General features: G+C 39.2%; 1 protein-coding gene across 1 annotated transcript; it reads left to right on the top strand.

The window, feature by feature from the left end:
• Positions 1–2,235: 2,235 nt before the first annotated feature.
• Positions 2,236–7,215, top strand: LOC311491014 (retinoschisin-like; the record flags this gene model as incomplete). The annotated part of the gene is made up of 6 exons (XM_084548848.1): positions 2,236–2,290; positions 2,754–2,779; positions 2,860–3,061; positions 5,604–5,745; positions 5,841–6,036; positions 7,063–7,215. 6 exons carry the CDS (start codon positions 2,236–2,238, stop codon positions 7,213–7,215), a joined length of 774 nt encoding a protein of 257 aa, XP_084404974.1.
• Between the last annotated feature and the right edge of the window lie 3,308 nt (positions 7,216–10,523).

Below are 10,523 nucleotides of genomic sequence, written 5' to 3'. Positions count from 1 at the left end.
CCATTCAGCTACATCTAAATCATGACTGAAATCACCTCCTCTTCTCCGTTATCAACACAGGAAGTACCGTTTACCCCGTTATTCGCCGCTTAGCGTTAGCATGCTCTGTCTCCGCCTGGCTGTTTGTTTAAAAATGCGACATGCATGCATGTATCAGCACTTTGATTTAAAAGCCACGTTACACACGTTCAAAACTACTTACCTTGAATTTTAACACCGCGTTCAGCTCTGGAGAAATGAGCCACCCATCGCCATCCTGAAACACGGCCAGATGAGGTCCAGCTTTTCATTGGCCACTGAGGCGATCAAGACGTTTTTTATTGGTTGTCATATTTTAACATCCCCCGCCCCTTTTGAGGCTTTAGCTCAAAATTGTAGATCTGATTGGTTCCTTTGTACATCAATCAAATCACGAGGTTTCTCCCATTAAAACTTTATCACCTCAAGCATTTGCTTTTATAGAGGGGGAAAATAACAGGAGACTTCAGAGACAAAAACAAAGACATCGATAGCGCTATAGATGATATATAAGCTCGTACTATAATAATAAATTGAGCATCAAACACTAAAACTATGCATATGGTGGTAATTCCTGCCTCCAAAGCAAAACAGTAGAGGAAGTGAATTAGATTTCCCAGTCGTTTGTCTCATTTGCATCGAGAGGACTTGCAGCTTCCTGGACTCACTGCACACTGATCACACAGGTGACATCAGGGCCTTAGGGCGGCCTTTAGGACTCATTCAGTGACCTTCTGACTTATACTCACTTACTGATCAGTAGCTGACTTCACAGCAAATGGCCAGAATAATAATTTATCAAGGACTATTTTCTGTTGTTAACTATCAACATAGTATGAATTAAATTATATTGGGACAATGTAATTGTGCAACAAAACTATTTCTCTGAACCAACAAATGTTTGGTACAGTTTCTAACAGATAAAGTAAAATATTTTTTTACCTCTTCTCATGAAATGATTGTGACAATGTGACTTAGATAAACAGGAATAAAAAGAGGAATGTGTCTAAAAGCAAAATTATTGCTACTTTATGGTAACAGTGTATATATCTAAGAATGCTTGATATCATGTAATACCTTATGATGATCATCACATCAATAGTATGACACCAGTTAGTTTCTCTTTGCTTTTCCATTCAATCTAGCAGCCTGTTTCCTGACTGATAGAATAAGAATAAGAATAAGAATATATATAATTAAATCAAGATGAAGCATGTGTCATTTCTTTTGCTTTTTGGGGGGTACACTTCCTGTTTGAACAACAGTCGTCTGGGCAAGACATTTAACCCCGAGTTGCTCACAGTGCCTGGCACTGGTGTGTGCTCGTGTGAACGAACAGGTAGATGTGTTATCGTGACTGTAAACTGTCTTTACTTTTACTATTGACACAACTATATGCAATTTACCTGAGGTCCCAATATAAAAAAATGTAATCTCTATTCATAGCCAAGAATAAGCAAATGAAGACCGACACCACACCTACATGATGGATATGAGAAAGAAGACATCAGCCTGTTGACTAGGCTTAACATAAAAACTGAAAAAATGATACTGGACGACAGCCAAAGTTAGAGTAAAGTATTTTTCAACACCACTAGTTGTGTTTAAGGGGCGTCAGTAACTCCATATGTAGAGGGAGTTGTCCACAAACCACAGGGTTAGAGGTCCGATCCCTGGTATGTGGACACAAGCTGAAGTGCCCTTGAGCAAGACCCTGAACCCTGAGTTGCTCCCAGTGCTTGGCGATGGTGTGTGCACCGTGTGTTTGTACTTGAGTGAGCAGACAGGTAGATGTGTTCGTGACTGCTGCTACTAGTGCTGGGAGCACTGACTTCCTGGAGTCTCTGTTGGTTTCCCGGCAACTGTTCTCCCAGAATACAAGGTCTTGGATTAAACAAACGAGATTAAATGAATAATTAGGTAGTTTTAGAAATGATGATGTGCCAAGCTAACTGTGACGCATCCCATATCCTCCTCATGAGGATCTTAAAGTTAAAACATATGGGACGCAACAGCAGTCAAGATTGACACTCGCTTTTGACTTATGAGGCGGTGGTATATAATACAGGTGCAGTGCAATAGGACAGTCTAAGGGAGGTGTGTAAAGGCCAATAAGGAGTATTAGAGAAGGCCATCACAGGCCTGCGGATTACAGTAATCCTATCCACTAGCGTTGGGTATCAGGCACATCTCATTCCAGCGCAGCTGAGGAGGAAGATGGAGTTCACTGTTCATCGTGCTGCTGTGCTGTTCCTCCTGCTTCTCTCTCAAGGTATGTCACTGTGCACCTGCATGAATGATCTTTTGCCTTCCTTGGAAAAAAAATAAATACTCACTGTTCTGGTTATTTTTGCACCTTTATGTAATTATGCTAATGTGTTCATAAATAAGGAACACAGCAATGACAATATGCTGCACGGAAATGTTGCTGCAACAGAATGAAAGTGAGCAAGTTTAATAAGGAAAAGCTTAACAAGCAACCCAGTGTGTGTTATTGTCCTGATTTCATTCAGGACATGTTTCTTCTGGACACATGTAGGCTAAATAAATTATTCTCCATAATTACTGATTCATTTGTTTGCTCATTTCATGCAAACACCTGTAAACAGTTAATCATTTTTTTTTTCTCTTAGGGGTTGTTCTATTTAAAGTTGTCTCTCTTTTTTTTGTTCTGCCTGGTTCATTTTATTCAAACATCTGCTTTTATATTTCATGCATCTGTTGATGGGCTGCAGCTCTGATCACCGTTCACTCACAGGAGGTAAGACAGCACCTAAAAGTGCGATTTTAACTGACTATGAGGGCAAATTCTAAATTCACTCCTCCTCGTGTGTTCTTCAGGAGGAGGAGGCTGTCCAGGAGGAGGAGCTGCAGGATGAGGACCAGGAGGTGATCGAGACATGGACCCGGAACATGAAGGCCTGCACGTGTGACTGTGAATCAGCTGACTCTCCTACAGGCACCCCTGCTGTCATCCCAGCTGTACCGCCGACCTCAGTGCTGCCCCCTCCCCCTCAGGGTCACCCACTGAACTGCATGCCAGGTGAGGACTCTGCCTGGGTCATCTGTCCTGGAGTTGGTAATGGTTTCCTCTCTGTAACATTTAAAAGGACGTTGGAGGTCCTTTATTTATCAAACCAATAAATCTTTTTAAAAAGTGATAAATGGGGCGCACATCATATGAAGGACAAAAGCAAGCTGGGGGATGACACACACACAAAGATTAATGGTGGGCAGAGTTATATCCTGTGGATTTTTAAGGCGTCTGTCGGCGCGCACAGCTCTACGCAGGGTGTGATGGATCACACAGCTGATGGTAACTGGCTGCGTCCTCGCACGCACTCGGCTTAATCTTGGCTCAGTTCTCTGCAGCCATGCGCAATACAATCCACTGATCTACTATGAAGATTTTTCAGCCGCTTATTGTAAGAGAAAAGGGACTTGTATTTAAGTGATAGCAGTTTGGACAACAGTGGAGAAGATGCCTGGAACGCATCTCACAGGTAATCTTATTACCTGTCCAGGAATGTGATGAGCAGATTAGGGAGCCCAAAATAAGGCGTGCCCTTCACCTAATAGCTTGATACTGGACAAAGAAGCAGACATCAGATGATACCCTGATGTCCTTCTCCTGCCCAGTCACGCAAGCCTTCTGGGCGTCAAGGCTTACTGTGAACTCTGCTACAGAACTTAGTCCCAGTCCCATTAAAATATAAGGCCGACATAAAAGCGTACATAAGGCCTTCTTGTGTTTTATGAGACCACATAAATTTTGTTTTTGCACCTGAACCTTCTGTCAGCTTTTCAGCAATCTAGATATGCATTGTTCTTGAAGGCAGTTTTTTTCTGCTGACATCCTCAAGGCAAAATGGCAGAATTGTTATTGTGTAGTGCAGAGAAGTTAATGAATTGTAACAGAGGAAGAAGTGAACATTCAAAGTGAACATTCAAAAGAGTAACCTCTACCCCAATTGGCCTTTGATTGAATCCCACAAGTCGAAAACATTTCTTGGAGCTTCCCTTAGTGCCTTTTTATTTTCAAATCCTGATTTATCTATCAAACAGCTTAAAGGTGACTTTATTTTATCGAACTCCATGAAGATTCTTAGACAAATTAAGGGTGTGCTGAATCTCCCTGAGCTTTCCTTTTTTGCTCCCATATGTCATAACCCTTCCTTCAAACCAGGTCTAATGGACTCAGTGTTTGCACACTGGTCAGAGAAGGGCCTTGTAAATATCAGTGATCTTTATATTGACCAGTGTTTTGCATCTTTCGCCCAACTTAAGGAGAAATATTTGCTACCATCTAGCCATTTTTTCCGTTATCTACAAATTAGAAGCTTTGTAAAGGAATTAGTACCCACACAACACGAGTTTCATCGTCTTCTTACGTGTGAACCCACATCCAAAGGTTTGATTTCACAGTTTGTTGCCCTTTTTCCATTGGCTACCTCCTCTCTTCACATTCAAGAGGCGTGGGTTAAAGACACAGGAGAAGAGATTGATGATGGGTTTTGGTCAATGGCATTAGAGAGAATCAAAGCATGTTCTATCAATGCAAGACTTCAGCTTATTCAGTTTAAAGTTATCCATCGTCTGCACTTTTCAAAAACCAAACTGAATAGGATTTTCCCTTCTGTCTCTGCCACCTGTGATAAATGTAAGGCCAGTGATGGGACCCTGGGTCATCTTTTTTGGGCTTGTCCCAAGCTTACAGCCTTTTGGGGTGAAATTTTTAACCTGTACAGTGTCATATATAAAACTCCATTGAGACCTGATGGCCTTCTTGCAATACTGGGTTGTACCCCTTATTCATTAACTCTCTCTATAGACTTACAGCAGGCCCTCATGTTTGGCATGGTCGTAGCAAAGAAGGTTATTTTAAGGGAATGGAAATCTGTGTCCCCTCCCTGCTTTAAGATATGGTTGAACGATATGGTATCCTGTTTATACCTGGAGGAGCTGCGTTACACTTTGTCAAACACCCAGCGCAGGTTTTGTAAGATCTGGGGGCCTTTCACTGACTATATTAAGAGACAACAGGATGAGTCTCAGGAGGAAGTCTAATATTATTATGTATTATTTTCCTATTTTCATTATGTGAAATGCTTTCATTTCAAGTCATAATTCAAGTGCTGGGACTCTGCCCTTGAATTTGGGCTTCCTTGACCTCACTTCCGATACCATGGAACCCTTACTCTTCAGAACCTGTGGACATTCTTTTCAGTTCCTGGACTGGAGTACAGATACATGCTGGTATCTTTTATATGAACTGGCAGTTATTGTTTTGTTTTGTTTTGTATTGTTGCGTCCTGACTTGTTGGTTTGTGTCTGTCTGTGACTGTTATGCAGAAAACCTTTTAAAATAAAATTATTATTAAAAAAAAGTGAACATTCAAGATGCAAGTAAGTCTAGGTAATGCCAGTAGAATTAATTTAATGCATTTGTATAACAGTAATGTGTCTAGATCCTGCAGTCCAGGTCACATTAAGTGTATATTGTCTCCTGATTTCCAGTAATGTGTGTGTTTTTTTTTTTTTAGTATAATCTAATCTTTCACAAAACCCAACACTTTTCTTTACAGAATGCCCCTACCACAGAGCCCTGGGCTTTGAATCTGGATCTGTGACCTCAGACCAGATCAGCTGCTCCAACCAGGATCAGTACACCGGCTGGTACTCCTCCTGGTTCCCCAACAAGGCTCGCCTTAACAACCAGGGTTTCGGGTGAGTCGCAAGAACCCCCACTTTCCTCACCAGTCCATGCCATGTACTGGACACCGTGCAAAATGAAAGAACATACGTACATTCATTTTCGTTAGGTGTGCATGGCTGTCCAAGTTCAACGACCAGTACCAGTGGATCCAGATCGACCTGAAGGAGGTTGGTGTGGTGTCCGGCATCCTCACCCAGGGTCGCTGTGATGCTGATGAGTGGATTACTAAATATAGCGTCCAGTACCGCACCGTGGAGACTCTCAACTGGATCTATTACAAGGACCAGACAGGAAACAACAGGGTAGGAACACAGAATAGAGGTCAGATAAATTTCTCAGTGTGTGACTCTTCCAGACTTAGACGACACACTCCAAACCCTTTAACCCACTGCATTGTATCTGAAGTAAATAGTCCAAAAAATATGAAAATAAAAATGTAACTAATGATCACCACTCTACTATCTTGCCAGCACTAATCTAAACCATAACAAGTAACTCCCTTTATTGCATTTATATTTTAGCTACTAGCCTTTATCTAAAGAATAATATGGGTTGGATGATATTTTGCGAAATGTGCTCAATATTATGAAGATGTGAGTGACACATAGTTTAAAGAGCAACAAAGTCTGCATGCAGGTATGTACAATGGTTCATACATTTTAATCTGGTGGAGTTTGTGTCCCATTTGAAGCCAAAAGTCAATGTTAAGTTAATATTTCCATACACTTATTATTGGTGGTTATGTTAGGCTTTCAAGATCAGATCCTTTCTGCCTTGTGTGTCTGGATTTAGAAAAAATACACACGTAATGCACAAAATGCCAGTTGATGTTTTCATTCAGTATATTTCAGAACGTCAGATTTATTCATTTAATGCTGAACAATTTGAAGCACTGTGATTTTTGGACCACCAGCTAAACGTATCCACAGTAACAGCACAGTATCTTTTAACCGATGTCAGGACTTTCAGCTTATTCTGATCATCGATTTCTCAGTATTTCTGAGCTCATTTCATTTATTTTATCACTGACTTAATGGTTTAAGTCTACATGTGAGAATGATATGTGCTGTTTTAATGTATTTTACAGACTTCTCAGAAAAAAAGTGGCGCCACAGAATTTGGATGTAAAATTGTCTGCAAAGATCAATACATGCCCTGCAGCGTTGGAATCTATAAGTACACAATAGGATCCAAGTATAGAACTGTAATTTAGTTTGAGTGCTTCCCTTTTGTACGGCTGAAGAGTAAAGGTGTCGAAGCACAAGAACACTAAGAATTCAAGGATACTTTAAAATTATCCAGTCCATTCATATGCTTTTCTCTTCAAGGTCTTCTATGGGAACTCTGATCGCTCCTCCACGGTGCAAAACCTGCTGCGCCCCCCTATTGTGGCTCGTTACATCCGCCTGCTGCCGCTGGGCTGGCACACCCGCATCGCCATGAGGATGGAGCTGCTGATGTGCATGAGCAAGTGCACCTGAATTGCTTTGCGTCATCCTCACCACGCATCCTTCCCCTGTCATTCAGCCACTTGCCAAAACAGGAACATTGGTCCAGGAATGAAAGATTCATTGTGTTACTGTGATGTGACCTTCAGTCCTTAAACATGTCTGTCCTTCTTTGGTGAGGCTGAAAGCAATCTCTGGGCAGGTGGACACATTTGATTTTCTTTGATGCACTATTTATCTCTCTTAAACTCTATTAATTTATTGTTTTAATATGTACATACACATTTGGACACCACCGTCACCATTCTTAATGCAATTTATTAACTTAAATAATGCTAGAAGGGTTCCATCTGATTCAAACTCTATAAATAAAACAGATTCTCCAGGTTAAGAGTCAAATCAAATTGGTTTGTTTTATTTGAGATTTTACTGGTACATATGTAAACATGAATATTCTAAAAGTGTTAAGCATTCATTTGTGGGTTTATGCTGTTCTCATGTAAATGCTCTGTTGGGAAAAAAAAAGCAGATAAACACTGACTACTGCTACTAATTTGTGTCTGTAATAAAAGCACAAACTTAATACTTGATTTCATTTAAACGTTTGATAAACATCTTCTGTTATAAATATTACCAAACAAGTAGTCACACATCAGTATTAATATAATACACAGTGCTCCTTCAGCAAAACAATAATCCAAAGAGAGAAATGTATTGTGTCAAGTACAGAGTGTGCACAGTCCTTACAGATGCACAACACACAATACGGCACGATCATGTCCGGACTCGGCGTGTCACTGTGAGAGCCTGCGGCCCACGAGTTTCAGTCTTTACACGCCGTGCACATGACAAAACATGAGGTGAGGGAGAATTTACAGAGTCAGAGCAATATTGCTGAGCCACACAGTCTCTTCAAAGTGCAACATTAAAAGGTTTATGATTTATTTCTGCCGAGCTACTCTCATGGCACTTTATTTCCAACACAAAACAATGTTACAGTACGGATCCTGCCCCCCACGGTGTTTCCTTTTAAAAGCTCGCCCCAAGTGGTTCAGTATGTGTAATCAGTTAAAAATACAGTAGAGCAGTGATTCCCAACCAAGGGGACATACCTGAACTGTACTGTTTGATTAAGCTCTAACAATATTTGCTATGTTTCGCAAATGAAAATCTGTGGGAAGTTAGTTAGCAGAGAGGAGTGGACTGAAAGCAATGGATAGACTGTGGAAATAGTTAGCTAAAGTAATGGGCAACTGGTAAAAAAACAAAAACAAATGAAAAGTGTTAATCATAAGGTTAGCTAGAATAAATGTAGGACTATTTGACAAATGGTCAAAATGCTAAAAGGAGAAACAGACAGTACAATTCACAATTCAGCCATGTTAGAAAAGAGGCTAAAACAGCTATATATATCTATATCTATATATATAGATATATATATAGCTAAATTACATAAATTGCTAACAGAGCTACAAAAAACATCGAGTGTAGTGCATCCTGACAAACAGGTACCAGTATTAGGCTAATTAAAATGGCTAAAATAGTTAGCTACTGAAACACTTTGCTAAAAGTAAAAGATAAAAGATGAAACAGCTGCAAGTAGTAAATAAATAACTGGAACAGGACAAATAGTTAAATATTTAGCTAAAAGTAATGGATAAAAAAAAAATGAAACTGCTATATGTAGAGAATAAATGATTGTGAGAGTTAGCTAAAACTCTCACAAAACAGCTAAATGCTGTCACAAGAAAAGTCAAGACTAAATGTCTGAAACTGGTAGATAGAAAAACTATTAACCTCATACTAGCTACTAAAAGTGCTAAATATTAGGTAACAGCAAATGAAAAGCAACAAACAGCTAAGTGTAGTGTATATACAGTTAGTTAGCTAAAAAAGCTCAATGGAAACAGCAAAAAGAGGCTCTTCAATGGCTAAAACAGCTTAAAGTAATGGATAAATGGCTGAAATGTCGCTGTATGGACCTTTATATTAAAAAGTACTGTAACATACACCTTTATATAACAAGCCGCGTTAAATCATTACATTAAGTAAACAAACATGGAACAAAGGGATGTCTGACTTCCTACGTGGGAGTACGTCAGGATAGAGTAGTTGAGAACCATTGCACTAGTACACTGAAAATGGCTTTCCTTTATCTGCTGTAAAAATGTACCTTCTACCAATGTGGGTAAATGATGTTTTATAAGCCAAATCTTTACAGCAGTTAAACGTCATATAGGGATCTGGATGTATTTGCACATTTCTTTAACTAATCAAACAACTAGAACCACTTGGATATTGCTCATGTGGAATATAAATATGAACAACACCACTTCTTTACACCCTATTGGTGAGGGCAGTTATCAGAGAGAACCACAGCCTTCAGTATCAGCTTCAGATGTCCTTTGTCATTAACTGGATCCTTAAAGTTTGCTCAAAGCAGTGCTTTTACTACACTATAATTTATTTTAAGTGTGTGTCATATCACCTTTACATAGATAAACATTTTTATATATATATTATATGGTTTGTCCCATTTAAAATGACTGAAATGTAACCATAGTTTCAATTGTATGATATTAGTATCTAATATGAAAATGATCATTTACACATTTAGTGCATGAGAAGTCATTGCCTACGTGTTGATATTCTCAGAGAACAGTAACTGCAGTGTTTCATTATGTCCCACAGAGGGCGATGTACGTTAGGATTTCTGTTTATTTATGGCACCAGAGTTTCTAAAATGGCTGCACTTCATAGAGATATAAAAACCTAAATATCCTAAAAAAAAGAACAATCAGATCTAAGCTTTAAGATTGTCAGTGCCAGCTGAGAGAAACGGCACACACACAGGAGCTATATTTGAAACACAAGGCAGCATTAACTGATAGTTGCACATTAGAGCATCTGTGACCAGTATGACATAGCACATCCAAAGGCAGGACAGCTTGGACAGAGTTACAATCCTGGATGAGATGAACACAAGTAACTGACATTACCACCTCTATTGTAACAACTAACCAAACTTTTATTTGTTCAAAATGCCTTAGATTAGTCTTAAGGAAATACTATGCAGTAAATGTACTATATTTCTATGTTTAATAGAAACAAAAATACTTACACTTAAAATCTACACTTTATCTATCCATTTATATATATTTAATTTGTGATATATTTACGTTATAATACAAATTATAGTCAGAATTACATAAGTAATAATATAAAGTCTATCAAACATGGAAGCTTTAAAAAAAATTAAGACATAAAAAGGCTTTTGGCCTGTTTGCAAGCAGTGTTTAAAACTGACGGTTTGGTACTGTGTGTGTGTGTGTGTGTGTGTG

Source organism: Chelon labrosus (assembly GCF_963514085.1).
Source record: "Chelon labrosus genome assembly, chromosome: 7".
Classification (NCBI taxonomy): Eukaryota; Metazoa; Chordata; class Actinopteri; order Mugiliformes; family Mugilidae; genus Chelon; species Chelon labrosus.
This window is presented reverse-complemented; position numbering and strand designations above follow the sequence as displayed.